The sequence below is a fragment of the Cibotium barometz genome, chromosome 9 (genome assembly GCF_041138505.1).
Source record: "Cibotium barometz isolate CiBa-2024 chromosome 9, ASM4113850v1, whole genome shotgun sequence".
NCBI lineage: Eukaryota > Viridiplantae > Streptophyta > Polypodiopsida > Cyatheales > Cibotiaceae > Cibotium > Cibotium barometz.
Window position 1 is genome coordinate 5,255,189 of NC_141054.1, and position 19,396 is coordinate 5,274,584.

Sequence of the window (19,396 nt, forward strand, 5' to 3'; positions counted from 1 at the left end):
AGTGGCTGCCCCCCGGCACTACAGTGCGTTATTTGGGCTGCTATGTGGGCATTGATATATCTCCGGAGCAGCAGATAGCCCCCCTTCTTCTGAGCATTCGGAAGAAGCTTCTGTATTGGAGTACTGCTCGTTTATCTCTGGCTGGCCGCGTAGTGGTGGCCAACCAGGTTCTGCTCGCTACCATGTGGTACATCACTTCCTGCTGGGCCTTCTCTCGGGCGTGCATCGGCCAGGTGCAGAGGCTCATCAGGAACTTTCTTTGGTCCGGAGGCGATGGGCGACCCGCTAGGGCAAAGGTGGCATGGGCTGTGATCACTCAGCCGAGGGAGAGAGGCGGCTTGGGCATTGTAGATCCTATTTGCCAAAGCCGAGCTTTGCTTGGCAAGCTGGTAGTTCGTGGTCTCCTGCCAGGTGTTGAGCCGTGGAAGGAGCTTCTTGTTTCCAGGATGCTCAGCCGCACTCCGTCTCTTAGCGGCCCCTGGAACCCCAGCATCAGGTGGATCTTTACGGAGCAGCGCTCCAGAGGAGTGGGCCTTGGCTTCGAGGAGCGTTTTGCAGCCAGCCTTCTGAGGGCCTGGGCGCATCTGAGGCCGGCACTCTTCCAGACTCCCCCGGGCACCGATGAGGAGCGCCTGAGGCAGCCATTGATCTGGAACCCCTTGATTCGTCTCCCCAGTGGCCATATGGTTGGCTCGCGGTCTCACGTGTCGTGGGGCCCGTTGAGCTCCGGCCCAGCCCAGTCCCTAGACGACTGGATATGTTTTCAGCAGCTGCCTCCAGAGGCTCAGGCGAGGAGACTCAGTGGGATGAGGGGCAGAGAGTTGATGAGACAGGATATTGAGGCGGCCATCCCCCGGGAGTGGCGGACGCCAGTACAGGACCCTTCACCTCCACAGTGGATGGGTGTCTTTACTCGGCATGAGATCCTCCTAGCGGTCTGCGGCACAGCGGAGAGAGTCGCCCCACTCACTTTCGAGGTGGGAGAGGGTGGCCAGCTTCAGAGGTCACGACTAGATTTGGATGGGTTCCAGGGTTGTATCCTTCAGAGGGTTCGGGTGGTCGGCTTTCATCAGAGACAGTGGTATGTAGACCCCTCACCGGCCTCGATAGGGGAGGATTGTTCTTGGAGACTCTGGGCTTGGGACAGCAAGCCTCTTATTCGCCTTCAGTGGGACCCAGGGGAGTGGTTTTGGCGAGATCCCTACTCGGCCCCTACCAGCCCTGCCATTCCCTTTTTTCAGTACACAGCGAGGCTGGGGCGGCGGATTCAGAGACACAGGATAGAGAGCACCCCGGCAGCGGCCGAGCATTGGCGGCGACAGGGGCTCTCCCCTGCCTTTCTTAGGGACTTCTGGCAGCGCCTTTGGGCCAGCTTCCGTCCCCGGAAGGTGACGCTTTTTCTCTGGCTCACAGCGCATAGAGGATTGGCTGTGGGGGCTTGGCTTGCTTTTGGTAGACACCCAGCGTCCTGCCCTCGGTGCGATCATGCACAGGAGTCACAGCGGCACTGCTTATGGGATTGCCCACAGGCACAGCAGGTCTGGCAGCGCGCTCTCAGGATGGTTTTTGCAGGTTCTCCAGGGGAGATGTTGGTGACATGGGGTGCGGTAGCTTGGGCCACGGATAGCGGCCCTGCACTTGGATATGAGGACGCTCCTGGCAGTGTGACCATCCAGGTCTCTGACAGGGCGATGGCGGTGGTTCCGACACCAGACTTCTCCTCGGCAGCCTCTCAGGAGGGGGTCGGGCAGAGATGGGAGTTGATCAGCAGCATGACGGCCTGGCACATATGGAGAGCCCGATGCAGGGAGGCCATTGACCACCAGACGACTCCACCGGCGGAGGTCATACAGGCCCTCTGGGTGGACATCATCCACACCTTGAGAGGACACTGGGGGAAACTCCAGGGAGACTCGGATCGCATGAGAGGGCGCCGCAAGGCTTTCCTCCGCACTTGGCAGCCTGGCCCTTTCCTCACCGCGAGGGACGAGGATGTCATTTGGCACTATCGGCCGCCAGTTTGGCTTTTCTCACCTCCTTCATGTATTACTAGGTAGCCCCCCCCAGAGAGCGGCCAGCCACGGGGGGGAGCTCAGGTGCTCATTGTGTTTTATCCCTCCTTGCGAGGTGAGCTTTGTAGCCATATGGCGTTTTCTCATTAACTAATAGAAGGATCTTTTTTCCGGGGAAAAAAAAAAAAAAAAAAAAAAAGATGGATGAAACTCTGTAATCAGTGCATCAGAAGGTTAACTTTGATTATGGTGAAGTTGTAAACGACCTTTGGTAGTAGTAAAATATCCGACCGTACCTGATTTTCAAGCTCATACTCCATCTACTATGTCTACTCTTAAGGAGAAGCCTTGCTTAATGACAAATTATAATTAATGATCCGATTAAGTTAATCTTAAGGAGTATATATTCTTAAGCTGAGGTACTTAATCGGAGAGATTTAGTTAAGCATCATTAGGAACATCCTTGTATTAGGCATAACCTCATAGATACTTAATCTGTCACTTCAATAACTCTCATATCTTATCATACTAAGCACGCTTTGTCATTAATATAGACACTAGTCTTCACCTGTGATTCTCTCATAAGATAATACCTCTATTAGCAATGCTTCTATTCCCAAGTAGGTTGAGGGAAGGTAGACATTTGATGAGCTTTGGGCTTCTTCTATGAGTTGTACTCCTTCAAGACTTCTTTGTTCCTTTGAAGGATCTCCAAAGCTGCCTTTGCAATGTCTCCAAGATGTAGCTCCTTCCACCTTTGTCAAGCTCCAAAAGTCTGGCTCTTTCAAAAATGATTAACTCTCTTAATCTCACCTCTCCCCTTGAAATGCCTTTCCATTTATCACTCTTATGGCATGTCCCTCTTAATGAAAAGCTTAATAACCACTCAAATAGAAAGCAATGCTTCACTCAAAGACTCTCCACCCACCTCATGTTCATCTTATGCTAAACAAGAGAGGTTAATTAGCTACTAACTCTAGCAAACTATAGAGCTTACTACTAAAACTCTCTCTTGCTCCTAATCACCTCACTAATGTGATCACACTCAAATGCCCACTAATAATTCATTCATAAACCTTATCTTTGATACCATGTTGGAGAATCTACAAGAATCAAGGCTTAGTAAGTGGACACACAAGCCACTACACCACTTTAGTAAAGTGCTAGATTAATGGACATGGCTAACCTAAGTGCAACACTTAATGGGCTACATTAAGAGAATGAGTTATATAAGTGATTAGCAACATAAATGACTCTTAAGTGGAGATATTAAGCAGCCTAATGACACAAGATAAACACAAGATGTAGCCCACAAAAGACTAGGCATATAGACCTTTTATTCAAGTGCTAATACAAGAGTCATCTAAGATAATGCAAAGAGCCTTTGTGGCCTCCCAGTATATAGAGAGGCGGAAAAAGGTGGGGGGCTGCGAGGCATGAGGCACGGCACCGCCAGGGAGGGGGGGGTGTGCGGGGTGTGAGGGCACCACACGATAGGGCTGGAGTGGCAGACATGAGGGCGCCCAAATGAATGACATCACTGATGATGCAAATGCTTCTTGCGAGCATCTAAAGCCACCTTCTAACTTCCCTCAATTAGGGTGCCACGTAGTACCATACCATGTGACTCCCTTGTCACCTAAGCTTCTAGAAATGACTAGCTTACCTAGTCCTTTTACTCCTTGCAAAAGCACCCACCACAAAGGTTAAAGATATATCAAAGCTAAACCATATTCTCAATATAAATGAGCATTATATCCATCAGGATTACACTCTGGCATCCCATCCCACCAAAGTACACTCCACATAAAAACCCGCATTAAGCAAGATGATAGGTGGAATGTCCAACTTACCCCCCTACAGCCCAACCTTGAAGCAATGGACTCCTCTCTCAACACCAAGGTCAACTTTAGGTTAACCTTAGCTTAACTTGAGGGTCAATCTAATCCATGCAAAGTCAAGGATGAAAGATATGACCATGTTCACACCCGAATCCTTCTTCTTGGCCTTCGTAGTAGTCAAGTCTACTCATTGTGTGTAAGCCATCCGGGAACCACGGCCTAGGCATCTTGGATTATCACCAGGCCTTGGAGATTTTTTGGCTTCCAATATGGAACTTTATGGGTGTGGTGGGAGGTTATGAGTGTCACTGTCTCAACATTTAAAACTCGTGAATATCTTTTAATATTTGCCTTGTATTAGTCTTTCAGCTAGTCCTCTATAGCTAAGATTGCTTTATTTATTCCAGTTCTATCTTGCTCTTTATTTAATCTAGAGATGGGTAAGGACAATTTTGAGAAGGGTGATAGATTTGATGTCACCATTTGGCCACTCAATTGGTCCACCCGTGCTTTCTTATCATGTATGTACATTGGACTGGTGTCCATGGCAGTTGTTTATGTCAGGGATTGATGCCACTCATGTGATACTGTAGACTTGGCTTTCCGTTGGGACTTGTGCCTCCGTGTACATGCCCGGAAATGCTTGGTGGATTGGTGTTCCATTTGGGTCTGGTACCTCGTGTACTTGCCTGCTGCAGCACGTCTATTTTGGTATAGTCTCATGAACGGGGATTGTCCATACCAATGCTGCATTGCATAGCATCTTTATGTGCTTGCTTGCAATTGAAATTGCATGCTGTTTTCATGCTTGCTTGACCAATGTGTAGTTCTGGGTAAGGGGACGCCCGCCCGTGAACCGTGCGTGTGAAACTGTCTGCTGACATGGTTGTGTGGCATGTGAACAGGTGGTAAGTATTACTCAATCTAGGCTCAAATAGCCGTTAGGACTTAGCCAATATTTATAAGTGAGTGCATTCCCACTTCATTAAAGTTTGGGCACCCAAAAGTCACTTATAAATTATGACCGCTTCCAAGTTCACACTCACTGAAGTCCCGAGGCGGACAAGACTCAATGTCCAAGACTTGATCCTTCACTTTTACTCATAAATGGGCATCTCCCCACGTCCCTTCACCTGATTGGACCCCAGTTCACTTACTTATTAAGAGAAAATTCGTATTTTCTCTTCATGAAGATTTTAGGAGACTAAAAACTTTGTTTTTCCACCATTTTCAAGCTCTCCATAGCCATACCCGATTTGCTAGGGTGTTTTCCAAGCTTCCAAGAGTGTTTCCAAATGCTAATCACTCTCCTACACACTCCCAATGACTAAAATTCAGCAAAACACCTCTCTTTATTGCTGTAATTTCGGGTCTTTTTGCTGAAAACCGTAATTTCAGCTCTCCTTTCTCAAGTTAAACCATAGGGGAAGCTTTCCCAAGGTTCCCTTCATCCTCTTGAAGATTTTTGTCGCGAACAAAGGCGACAAATCAAAGATCTCAACACTCTAAGGACTTCCATCGCGAAGACTTCCGCTGTCATCGACTCTACTTGCTATTGGTAAGCTTTTATGCTTAAATATGGGAGCAAGTAGCAGGAGGGAGGAACCGGATTACAAGATCACATACCCTATGTAGTGTTCTCTTGTCCTATGTGCTCTCTTGCAAATTGTTGCTACCATGTGTTGGTGGAACAATAGAGAGCAGATGGTAGGGAACATGGGCACTTGAGAGGGTAGTGTGGGTTGCAAGTCTACATCGACAACCACTTGTTTGCAATATTGTATTCATATGCATTCGTATGGAAATCTAGTCAGAAATGCCCATGACACTATGTACTTGATTCTCCCAAGATCAATATACTTTATTTGAGGGAGGGGTCGGCCGTTCCGGCTCATTGTGTGTCTCTTGTCAATTCAGCAATTTACTTCTTGTATTTTGAGCAAGTGTCCATCAAATCTTAGTATATTTAAGTGTATTGATTAGCATTGTGTTCAACCAAGTAACATTTGATGGTACTAAATACCACACATGGTCCATAAAGATGTAAATGGCCATGGTGGAAAAGGAATATTGGACCATAACTAAATGGCCACTTAGTGAGCCTCTTCACGTGCTGTCCTAGGCGACATGGTGCCAGCACAGTAGACTATGTACTAGCTCCTCTATCTCTGATACCTCATGTACAGCATCTTACAGTCTCGGCCCGCCCTATTGGAGTAGCTGCAGATCATGCATACCTCTCTTTCTCCCTGGACTGTCACTACTCCACGCAGCCTATCAGACATCAGAGATTGAGGCATCCTAGATACCGTTTCACTAGGGAGACTGCCCATGTCTTTACTTCCCAGGTATTTCTTGCTACAGCTGATTTAGATCCGCATGCGCCCATGGAGGAGCTCACTATGCAGATTGCAGTTGCCTTGCACTCATCCGCCACTACATCCTTTCCTCATTCTAGTACCAGATCCAGGGCTACATTGGGGACCACTCCTCATAATCGATGGTATGACAAGGAGTGCCATGAGGTGAGAGCCCGCTTACAGAGGGAAGTGGCTCTGGGAGTCACTAGGCAGTCACGCATTGTCTTTCATCGATTCATACGGCGAAAGAAGAGAGCATAATTAGCTCAGCTTAAGCAGGACTTGTATCAGCTATTCCTGGGGCAGGATTCTAGATGCATGGAGATTTTTTCGAGAGCAACGCCCACCTATCCCTATTACCTCGCCAACCATTCAGGGTCAGTATGCCACTACTCTTTACCACGTGCCTGACCTCCCAGATCCACCGGAGCCTCGGCCGCAGGCCTCTTTCTTTCTTTCGGTTGAGCATGGTATATGATGCTATTGGCAGGATGAAATCAGGGAAAGCTCAGGACCATGATGGCCTAGTTGCGGAGCATTTTATATATGCGAGAGATTTGTTGGCACCCTTGTTGACTCATAGATGTTACAACAGGGTTTTGTGTGAGGGGAAGTTGGAGAGATAACATTATTGTGCCCGTATTGAAGTCTGGAGATCCCACAGATCCCAGCAACTACCGTACCATTATGGTCGGCCACACCTTGGCCAAATTATATGCATCTATTATTGAGCATGAGTTGAGTATTTGGGCAGAAACTCAAGGATTGCGAGCTCCAGGCCAGGCAGGTTTTCGACGGGGATACTCGACATTAGATCATACGCAAGGCTTTTGATATGGTACCATGGGCCAGGCTGACGCAGAGGATGTATGACATTTGGGAACCGCCAACAGGAATTTGGATACCATTGCTTATATATGCTGATGATATAGTCCTTATAGCAAACTCTCCAGAGGGGATGCAGAGACATTTGGATTCACTACAGGCCTACATGGAAAGCTTATGATTTTTAATACCTCAGCGCAGTGGATTAGCAAATCAGCACCGGGTTTCATTTATAGAGGGGTGACTGTGGAGCAGGTTACCTCCTATGGGGGCCCAGCTTTTTCCATGCGAGCAGCCGCTGAGGCGAGATTGACACGAGGACATGCTGCCCTAGGGATGCTAGAGAAGATGTGCTCACAGGTACAGTTTCAGGAGCCGAAGACCAAATTATGGCTCTTTGATACTTTGGTCTCCCCTACTCTACCATATGGTGCCCCCATCTCGGGACCAAGCCTAGATCATCGCCGCTGCCGTACTGGGGGGGGGGGGGGGGGGGGGGGGTTCTCTATGGATAGACCTCTTGTCATGATTATTGCTAGGATGATACGCAGTAAGCCATCAGTCCTACATGAGATCATTCGAGCAGTGATGGCTGCTGCACCACTCGTAGTAGAGGCTCTTACCAGATGAGTATCTTTCCTCTACAGTTTATGGGAGCTCCCTCGACACAGATATGCTAGGCTCGCTTTGGAGTCATCACGACAGCTTGCAGAAAGGGGAGATGAGACATGCTGGTATGCACATATGACTACATGGTTCTGTCTACATGGGATGTCGATGAATAGATTGCCACCTTTTCAGTACTCTTTAGACGCTCCTTCTCTGCCTTTGCACCACTCAGAGGTGAACAGAATCATCAAGCAGGATATTATCAGATTAGACTCTGAGAGTACATGGGTATCACCAACGGAGTTTTTACAAAGATAACCTGCTTTGCCTCACAGAGGATGGTTTCATCACTCGTCCGAGATACATGGACACACATTTGTCACGTGGCATCAGATGCACTATTGGTCAGATGCGCACTTCCTCTCATCAGCTGAGGATTGAGAGGTAGATATGGACCATAGAGAGTACCGACAGAGCAGCATATATGTCAACTATGTCAGCTATGTCAACTAGAGCCAGAGACGGAGGAGCACTACATCTGTGGATGCCCCATGTACTATGAGATTAGAGGGAGGTTCCATTGCCTTTTCAGAGAGGGGTTCGGCCCCCTTGCCAGAGTGATGGACTACAGTGACCAGAGATTCCTAGGACTTTTTCTACTAGAGATACGCCGGCATAGAGAGACTCTCATACATGGAGGAGTAGCACACACAGGTCCTGTGCAGAGACAGCTTACTGATTTCTTTGGGAGCACCACTTCAGCACAGCAGAGGCAGGGTCAGTACACAGCTGCATCCACATCCAGAGGGGTCACTCTAGAGCACGCCTCTCAGCTCTGTCGGGATAGACGCCCTAGACCTCGGGGTATCCGTAGCAGATCAAGATGGCATGGGAGGATTAGAGAGATCATCGCAAATCACCAGCAGATACACTCCACGCAATTCACCCCGGGGGAGCTTGTCTTCATGCTTCACGACCTATGAGGGATTTCATCCACCCACTGAGGGCCCGTCTATACCCTCACACATTCATGAGCCTCATGCGCCCAGAGATGTCTGTGTGTGTACACTTTTGTCCCCTCTTAGTAGCTTCCCAGGTTTCCCATGTTTCCCATTTTCCCATGTTACTCTTGATCTCTAGATCTATAGATCTTTAGATCTTTTCTCACTTTTTTCTGTTACACACCACTGACATTTGTACTTCATCTAACCAAATTATTTGTAACTTTTGGTCTCATAGGTTATTTTGGCCTTTCGAAGACGTTAATACAGATTTTAGTTCATTCCATTTCTCTGATTTCTGGAAGATGCTGTGGAATAGATTTTGGCCATAAAAGATCACTCTCTTTCTGTGGCAGCTGGCACATCAAAGCCTAGTAGTTGGCACTTGGCTGGATATAGGAGCTAGGCACTTGGCTCGATATACAAGGTGTGGCCATCCCCCCCACGAGTCCCAACGTCATTGTCTTTGGGCTTGCCCGATGGCTCAGCAGGTTTCACAATGGATTCTTCGCATCTTCACTATGGACCAAGCCCCCTCCCACACTTACATGGGGCACAGTTGCTTTGGCCAATAAGGCATAGGCCATCATGTCATATGAGGAGGGTGGGAGAGTAACCCTTCAGGTCTCTCACCTTCGTATTTCTGCAGTGCCATTCCCAACTCCATCCACTGGTCACTGGACTCCACATTCTAGCCAAAGATGGGAGATTTGCAGCAGTATTGTTGCATGGGACATCCAGAGCGCTTGATGCAGCGAAGCCATCGAGGGCACCCTCACCCCATCAACGGAGTCGATCCAGAGCATCTGGCTCAATATCATTCATACCCTCTGTGGACAATGGGGGATGCTTCAAGGCGTCTCTAATCGCATGTGGAAGCATCGGGAGGCCTTCCTGAGGATCTAATGTCACAGTCCCTTTCTCAGTGAGAGTGGTGATGAGCGCACTTGGTACTATAGACCACCTATGTGATTGTTTCCCCCTCCCCCAATTGTATGAGATAGCCTTCTCCTCCTAGAGCGGCTAGCCAAAAGCCTCCTTTTTATGTTTCTCGACTCTTGCTTCCCCATTTTGTACTTAGCCCTTACGGCTATTTTTCTTGGTAGCTAATAAAAGGATCTCATTCTTGGGAGAAAGAAAGTACATGGCAATAGGACTTGTTTATGCATTAAGTTGACTACTGTTTGCCGACAACTAATGCAAGATGCCATTTGGTATATCACAATTGAGTCATGTTGTGGGTCTGTGCTAGAATCGTTATGGTAGAGCTTGTTGCACTTTATGACTAGATGTCCTATTGGGATTCAACTCTTGGATGAGAGTTGGATTGACTGTAAGCAACTGGGTCTTTGTAGCAGGGTCTACAAGAGGAGTTTGACACTAGCCTAGGTAAGAGGTAGTAGACTTGAGTAGATGCTATGGACTGATATTCGGATCCACAAATTCACTTACATAGGCTTGTCTCCTTATGCATTCACGCGGACATGAATTGAGCACGTTACATCCCAACAGGCCTAGGATTAGGGTTAGATACGTGGACTAACCCAGGTTAGGGTTAGTGAATAGCTAGGGTGTAGGACTTGGAGCCTTGGAGGGTTCACATGTGGGCTAAGGGCAATAGCAGGATGAGGTCTAGATTGGCTAAGATCTTATAATTAATAGCATAGGGCTAATGATGGCTAAAAGCTTATAAATAAAGTAGGAAAGCTAGTAAATAAAGCAAGGACCAATAATAGCTAAGTTAATGCTATATAAGTGACCTTGGGGGGAGGAAAAAGATGCTTCTATTAGTTACCAAGACAAACAACCTCAAAGGCTAAGAACAACTTCACCTCCATATATGGAGCGAGAATCAAGGAATAGAATGAGGGGGAAGGATGCAATTCTTATTCGGCTAGCCACCTTATGAGGAGAAGGTTATCTCATACAATGGGGGGAGGGGGAAATAACCACACAAGTGGTCTATAGTGCCAAGGGGGGTCACCACCACTATCAGTGAGAGGAAGGCTTCCCGACGCTTACATATGCGGTCTGAACCACCCTGAAGAATCCCCAATTAGCCACTGAGGGTATGAATGATATCAAGCCAAATGCTCCTAATGGACTCCATTTGCAGAGTGAGGGTACCATTGATGCCTTCACTGCATCGATCTCTCCAGATGTGCCATGCGGCAATACCGCTACAAATCTCCCATCTCTTTCAAGAACCTGGAGTCCAATGACCAATCGATAAGGCTGGGACTGGCATTGCAGAAATAGTAGGTGAGAGACCTGAAGGGTTAGCCCCCCATCCTCCTCATATGCCATGGCGGCCTCGGCCTTAAGGGCCCAAGCAACAGTGCCCCACGTAACAGTGCGGGAAGGGATCATGTCTGTAGTAAAGATGCGGAGGATCTGCTGCCAAATCTATTGAGCCTTCGGGCAATCCCAAAGACAATGACGTTGGGACTCTTGGGGATGGCCACACCTCCGACATAATGCTGGCCCACCTCCGATTGCCAAGCAAGTGGCAGCCACCAAATTCTTATGTGCCGGTTGCCATATAAGAGAGTGCTTTCACAGCTGAAAACTATCTGATACCCTCTTCCAGAAATCTGAGAGTGCGCGCGGCAAGAGGCCCTGGGACTGCCATGTCTTGCAGCTCCAGTAGTGCCCTCAACCTATGACATCTGAATCCTCCGGCCCAGCCCTGCAATGTATGCAAAATAGGGATTACCAGGAGTCTCCTCCCTATCCTCTAGATCATGTCATGTCCACCCCCCACGGTCCCACTAGAGGTGTGTGAGAGGCCCGCCCTCCTAAATCCACAACCACTAGAGTCTTTCTCTGGCCACCTTGGCCAGTGGAGGGTCAATGTGCCATTCATGTGCATGGAAACCAATCACCCTCACCGTCTGCAAGGTGTATCCCCTGAAATCCTCCAAGGGGGGCTCTACTCTCTCCAGTCTTCCATGAGGTCCAATAGAGAAGGTGAGTAAGGCAAAGCTCACATCAGCGCCATGAACTGCCAAGGGTATATCTTGCTTGGTGAACACTCCCAGCCATTGCAAGGGAGGAGGGTCCAAGACGAGCGTCAACCACTCCAGACGGATGGAAGAGAGTCAATGTCAAGGCTCAGTATGTCCCTGCCCCGGGTCCCCAAAGCGACTAGAGGGAGAGGCGGCACCAAAGTGGCAGCAATGGTCAGCTCTCCATGAAACGATGGATCAAACGGCGGACATAACTAGCCAGTTGCCTCTGCTTCGAGTCACGCGCGGCCCCCCTTTCGAGAATTTTACATCCCTTGTCCTTGTTGGATACACTTTGGTGAACCCATCCTTCACAATCTCTAAGATCTCCCGATAAGACAGTCACTCAGTTTGCTTCAGGCACTAAATGCGTTGTCTTAGTCAATAATGACTGAAACAGTCTTCCAAAAGCTGCCTACCAATATATTGAAAGAAAAAGGGCGGGAATGCTCCAGGAGAGGCGGGAAAGGAGGGGGGGGGGGGGGGGATGATGTACGGATGGGCAAGGACTAAGAAGGGGGGCTAGGGGGTTAAGAGTTCGCCCCCACAAGAGGGGGAGGCACTGGCTGCCAGGTCGGCCTTTCAATGACTCTGAAGGGTCAAAGTGCCTCGCAGGAATCTAAATGCCTAGAGAGGGGTCTTGACGAGGCAACAATCTCCAGATAGGGGACCGGATGCACGTTCCTCGAGTGTACTCTGAGGGGGGGGGGGGGGGGGGGTTTGGGTTTCAAGGGGTTGCTAGCGGAAATGCTCGTAATCGTTCTCGAACACAACCGTATCTTCCTGTGTCCTGCCAGCCTGGCGGCGCCGCTCTACTCTGGAAGTCTACCAACGGTTCCACCTCGGGCAAGCGGTCTGCCACACTCTTGCACTAGGATTGACCGAGGCCGGGTCACTCTGGTGGCTGGGGCCAGTATCCCTCTCACCCCCTGAGTAGGATCTCAACTGGGAACAAGGGGGGAGAGGGAACACTGACGGCGACGACAATGTCTAGCAAGGCATCCCATCGGTCGGCAAATGAAACATTGACCTGGGAGGCCAAAGTACTTACGCAAGGAAGCAATATAGCATGAGGCACTGACTCTGGAGTAGCTATGGAGATACGAAGGACTGGAATCTGAGCCATGCGAGCAAGAACCGAAGCAGCGGTTCGGGGGGGGATTCCATCACTCCCTCGACAGCACCACCGATCACCACGAGGAGAGGAAGGTATTCTTTCTTGAGACCTGGAAAACAGAGTGTCATGGGAAAGCCTAAGATGCCAGCAAAAGGATCGGACCTTGGGACGAAACCGTGCTACGACAGGCAAAGGAGGCCTGGGCAGTACGCAGTGCAATAGGGCTCAGCTACACGACTTTGTCCCAAGCTGCAGGCGAACTGAACTCAACCTTTAGTAGCCACACCCCAAGGGATGAATATCAGTGATCTTTCCAGGCACGCCAAGAAGGATTGCCTGTAACAGATCCTTGAGCTGTCCACACGCCAAGTGGCTACCCACAATCTTGCATACCAAGGTGGAGGCCTCCAAATATGCAAATGTCAAAGCGAGGAGCTGGAGGTCCGCCTCTGAAAAAGAGAGGCAAGGGATGGTGACCTCAGTCGGGGATGACCTTGCAGCTGCCATATGGAGTCCTCCTGGGGAGTTTTTGAAACTTGCCGAAATGGAGACTGCCCAACTGCAAAAAACCTGCGGAGCAAAGAAGCGCTGAAGGGGAGAAAGCAAGGTGGGGCCATGAGGAGCAAGGCAAGACAACAGGGACCTCACACGAGGGAAAAAGAGGCGATACACGCGGGAGAAGGCAGAGAAAGTGGGACTCGAAGGAGGAGGTGGGATGAAAAGGAGGCAAGGGTAAACTGGAGCAGGGGCAGCAGGACAGGAAACAGAAAATCGGGGACTATGGCAGCGGGAATGAAGGCTGAAGGCAAAGGCACTGGAAGAAAGGCAGGCACGAGGTGGAATGAAAACACCTGCCGGGGTAGCGGGCAGGAGAAGGGGGCGGATGTAGAAGAGGAGAGAGGCGGGGGCAGCACGAAGGCGGACAGGGGGAGGGGGGGGGGGGGGGTTGCTACAGCTCGCTCGTCCTCAACATCCGGCCAGACAATAGACTTCTAGCTGTGTTTCCAAGCAACTCACCCACCCACCCAGTTGTAGTAGGAGAGGTTTGCAACCCTCTGCGGTGGTGCTCAACTGAGACTTGACATTGACTCAACTCTTCCTTTGCACTGGCGCACTCCCTTAGCCTCACCTCCCAATTTGGTGGTTGTGTCCTCCTTGAGGCATCCCCTTCTTTTAGTATTCAAGCAAGTTGGGCTGCTGCATTTTCAAAGATGGCAGCCAGACTGCTGCCACCAACTGGTAAGTCTAGGGCCTCTCTCTCGGGTTTCTCTTGGAGTTCTTGGATCGGCCCAGGGATAGTTATTGGCCTCAAAAGATTTCCCTCTTCCTTCGCTGCTCACTCGTCAGAGACTTTCAGTGGACATGTAGTTACCAATTACAGGCTGACTAGCTTCATGCAGTCGTTGTAGCACCCTCTTGGAGTCCCAACGCCAATTGCTCGAAGGCACAATAGGTTTTTTGGATGGCTGTCCTCTTGTTCACTTCCAAGCCCAGCACACACTGCCGCTTCGTCACATGGGGTGTGATTGCTTAAGCCACCGTGGGCTCTGCTTCACGCAGATCATGGCACAGGTCTTTCCATTCAGCTCACATACTTCTGGATCTCGGCCATCCCTGCCTCATCGGTACTGGTGTCCTAGTGGATTTCACAGTCATGCTTGAGTGCAAGGTGGGAGCTCATCAGCAGCATTGCCTCCTGGCATGTTTGAGGCCATTGACTGATCCATAAACCCCCCAGCAGAGACTGTCCACTTCATATATAAAAACATCCTCCACACCCTTCATGGGTGATGGGATCACCTCACAGGAGACTCAGATCAGATGCAGCAGTGTCATGCGGTCTTCTGTGGGTCTCTTGTTCGCTCTCTTTTTTCTTTTTTTTTTGTGTTGGGGGGGATTCATCGGCAATAGTTCACAACCAACACCCCCCCCCCCAAATGTAGCCTCCCGAGAGCGTCCAGCTCGAAAGGGAGCTCCCCCCGTCTTTTGTTCTTGGTTTTCTGACCTTGCGTAAGGGACCATTTTGTACCTTGTTGCCTCTATTGAGCGTTGGAGCCTTCTTTATGTTATAGAAGGATCCTTTCTTTGTAAGACAATGTCAAAACATCAAGAATACAGAGATTACATGCTATGGAAACCAATCTTATGCCAATGCATCTGCAAGTATCCCTAGCTTGCATTACATTTTGTAACATGTATCTGTGATGCATGCTGCTATGGTAAGTTCTTTTGCATTCATGCAGAAAACACGAAGTTATTACTTCTCCTGTGTCTACACTAAAATGTGTATTTCACCTTTAGTTGCCGCATATGAAGATAAGCACACAAGCTCAGTATCATAAAACCATGTCATGTCTGTTTCCTTGACCATAGAAGAAAGTAGCATTCCATGGTGATTCATTGTAGATGCTTTTCAAAGTGGTATTAACATGATCATATGAAGAAAAAAGCTGTAATTTTGGTTTATTATAACTACTTTTGGTGGGAAACAGAGTATTGCAAGCCCTTCAAAAACCTGAAAAGAAATCAGAGCATATAGTTGAGTAAAAGGTCAATTTGCAGCACCTTCATATAGTTGATTAAGGCCGCAGCAAATTTCTCTGGGTGATCACTACGGACAAAGTGTAAGGATGCTTTGCTCAGCTCCTGCACGAACCTTTATTCAGTTTAACACCCCATGCCAAAAATTACCAATCAAACAAGCAAAGTGCATGGCCCTTCCTCATATACAAGGATAAAAAGACAAGATGGTGCACTCTCCAGACTTAATGGGCAATGCCTACTCTTCTCAGTCTCTTTACTTCTCTCAAGTTGAAAACAAGCATCAGCTATGAGATAAAAGCTAGCACTAAAGAGCAACAACACAAATCAGTTGTTGTCATTTTCCTTGTTCAGCTTAAATGGCACAATAATAGCACAAAAATTTGTAAGTTCAGCATGAGGCTAAAAGTATAACAAAACAAACACAATAATGTATCTGGTTTGGTAGGTATACTGCCCTAATTAAAAAAAAACTTGAATAAACCAGCTGGTGGGAAACAGGACTAGCCTACAAAAGATTCGGTGCACTAATGTGGCACAAACAGACAACAAATGAAACTTACCAGCTATTTCACAAACTTATCAACAATAAAGTTACATCTTGCTTTCATCAAAGTCTTATCACCAAGATTCAAGTACTTTATGCATAGCATAGGTAGCATATTCTACAATCCTACTCACTTCATTAGCGCCCAAGAGCAAGTGCAGGTTTATGTATAACGATTTGTTGTTTAACAAAGGAGATTTCTATAAAGCTTAGCAAACCATACAAGGAACAAAAGCCATGATTCATGTATCAGGAATTGTAATTCTTAGTCTTCAAACCTTTATACATAAACCAGAGCTGAATTATCTATGCCGTTAGTTCAGTTTATGTCATTAAGTAATGTTTGTATCTGCCACATGGTTGTCATTACGTTAGCATAACTAATGTATCAATTGACAAACGAACATTCAAACAGTTAAAATCCTTCCCTTTGCCAACGATATGACACTGTGGCCTTGATATCCAAGTCTATGTAATGATTAAAATGTTTCATAAGAGCAAGTTTCTACTTAAATCCACTAAGAGATGTTAGGGGTAAGAAACACATTCCTATTCACTTCTATAGGCCAACAACTATCAATCCATGGCACCCAGATAATACATACCATCTCAGGAGATTGCGTCCAAATATATTCAGCAAGTATGTCATGCAGATCTGGTGGCCCTCTACTTGGGCCTCCTGAATCAATGCACCATCTGTCCAACCAGCCATCAATTGTATAAGCGCAAATTGTATACATATGGCTGAGGATCAAGCAAGACTTTTAACAACTTCTTGGGCATTTTTGTCAATGAACATTCCAGAGTCTAATTCAATGTTTTCAAAACATCTCCATAGCTAAAGCTTTCCAAACTTGAACTTATACCAACTAGGTACCGTCTGCCACAAAAAAAATTGGGATTTCAATTTCGTTCATTGACTTGATTTCGTCTTCAGAACAAAGCTCAAACAATCTATGCTATTGTATCGAGATAACTATGACGTTGAAAACATAGCACATGATTTGTGGGTACCCAACATTCCAGATGTGTAAACACCATTAAGATAAACAGTCTGCATGACAAGAATGAAAAAGAAAGGAAATAACTTGATAGCCGCTTTGATAAACGCATAAAATCCTTCGACTCTGGCTTTGGCTGCAAGGTAGGCTTCTGAAGTCTTTTGCAAATTGCTTCGACCATGGGCCTCCAAATCTTCTCGTGGAAAATTGTTCACAATAGATTTGATTCTGTCTGGTAGCAAATAAAAAATTAGCGCACACACGAAAATTGCACTTGAAAGAAAGTGTACTCACAACAGATTGTATCTATAATCAAAACAAGATTTTAAAAGAAACCATTCACAAAATGTTTATGAGCACAAACTGTTTCAGAGATCTAGATTGTACCAGAAAGAAAGAAAGAAAGATATATAGATGTCTACGAAAGACCAAAGGGTCTATGAGACCAAATGTTTTACAATACAGCCATGAATTAACTTTATCATGGAAAACATAATACAATATATCTAAAGAAACAAAACGACTATTGTTACAGAGTAGCCCTATGTAAGATCCCTCTCATCAGACAGGAATTACAAATTATTTAGGCGACTTTTAACTACACTTTTGCCATCGATAAAAATTTCCACCTTGCTGAAGTGACATTTCCCACATATGTGAAAGGCAGGAATACTCCAGAATTAACCTAGACCTTGGCCACCTTGGAAAAAATTCCTTGGGCTTGAGGACAGGTGAAAGTGAAGAGGCTGTAAGTCTTGGGGCAAGAAATTGCAATTTTTAAATGTGTGTATTGGATTATACAAGAGATGTGCAGATCTAAAACCCTAGAAGAAATGTAGGCTGACACCCCTAGTTTTTCCCATGGAAACCCTAGAAAAAAAAGTCTCATACCTGACTGCAAAGATGCTTCGTGTAGCTTCTGGCATACTTAAGCGGAATAGATGGAGCAGGCAGCCAGAGGGTAAGGCTGCGCAGCCACCTACACAGGCCGTACAGGCCCATGGCAGGCTATACAGCCACATCAACAGGCCGTACAGGCCACGTCATCAGGCCATACAGGTGGGCGGCCACATGGCAGAGTGCAGCAAAGCAACGAGCAGAGGTGGGTGTATACTGAAGGCTTCTTTGATCTCAAATTTTGAGATGAGAGATGCTATCACTTCCTGTATGTCACATGGAGTCCCTGATAGAACTTGATCATCCAAGGATTTTATCTACTGGATGGGGCTTGAGTTTCTAGTATGCATATACAAGGGTCAAAGTGGCTTTGTGATCGATTCCTTCTGAGATTTAGAAACTTCTTATGGGATTTACTGTTTCTTTCAAGAAACGGTACTATTCTAGCTAAAGATAGCATTCCTTGAGACTATCTTCTTTAGTTTGAATTGAGGTTCATAGGATTCAGCTATGGAAGCTATACTCACGATATGGTCAACTGTATACCAAGTGTGAATTGTGCCAATGGGTTGCTACAAACATAGTTTTACTTGAGGCAAGATTGCCGTTCAAGAGCGTTCTACACTTATGGTGGCCCAAGATTATGGGAGGAAATAATAGGGAATGTTATACAAAGACAGATTGATGTGGTGGGCTAACCTGAAAGTCATTGTCCTTCACGTGGGAGTCTCGTTGTGTCAAGGCTAGATTGGGAAGGAATTGACCACTCGGACTTAATATTATGTCTAAAGGGAGGTCTTGGAGTATATCCTAGTGGTACGGAACACTAGGATCTACTACATGCAAAGTTTCTTGATACACATATATTCATATTTGGTGATGTCTCGACTGAGGGGAAGCGACATTGATTTGAGAAATCGATAACACGAAGAAAGAAAGAATAACATTGTGGATTGGAGATGATTGGAGAGAGTCTTCTGTAGTTGCTTGGTATTTGCAACTATGATTGGGTCTATATTTTGGATAGAGCAGCTATGCTTTACCACATGCTAGGTGAAACTTGGTTGCTTCACAAAGATAGTTCTAAGAATCTTTACGTGCGCACAAATATTTTGAGATTCAGACTCAGAGCAAATTCTGCAGGTATTGAGATCAATAGGTTTCTTTGATAGATTTATTCCCCCAAGAAGATTAAGTTTGTATACCGGAAGACATTGCTAGCGACCTTTGGTAAACTTTCGGAAGATTGCAAGGTGAGGAGTGTTGGATTTGTAAGATGTATATGAAGTATGTTATGGTGGTATACGATGCTACAATTTATCACATGTGCATGTTTACAGAATTACATCAAGGCAGATTTTTTAGCCTCCGATTTAATTGATATTTTGAACTCAATATTATTGAATAGTAAAATTGATAGTTTACTTGCCTAGGTCATTGGGGTACGTGCACTAACCTCTGACGTGGCAGTTATCCAGGTTATAGCTTTTATGGTTGTTATCAAGAGCTGTGTAGCAAGGTATTGATGGTGGGGTTATACTAGTCCGACCTAGTTTCAGTAGAGTATGATGATGCTAGTAGATTTCTCTTTGCATCTTGATTACCTTGACATGGTGGATTGAAGTTTCTAGATACTT

The 19,396-nt window shown here is 46.9% G+C and overlaps 1 protein-coding gene across 8 annotated transcripts in view; it reads right to left on the minus strand.

Moving 5' to 3' along the window:
* Positions 1–19,396, minus strand: part of LOC147635179 (golgi-to-ER traffic-like protein) — a 168,894-nt gene that overhangs the window by 66,718 nt on the left and 82,780 nt on the right. For all 8 annotated transcript variants that reach the window (XR_015266607.1, XR_015266609.1, XR_015266608.1 and 5 more), the window contains exons 5-7: positions 16,950–17,094; positions 16,467–16,557; positions 15,339–15,419 (exon numbers count right to left, since the gene is read on the minus strand). Coding sequence is in view for 4 of the 8 variants with exons in the window: in XM_086802380.1 (XP_086658506.1) it covers positions 15,339–15,419; positions 16,467–16,557; positions 16,950–17,094 (317 nt within the window). In the remaining 4 variants the exon portion in view is untranslated. The remainder of the gene's footprint in view (positions 1–15,338; positions 15,420–16,466; positions 16,558–16,949; positions 17,095–19,396) is intronic.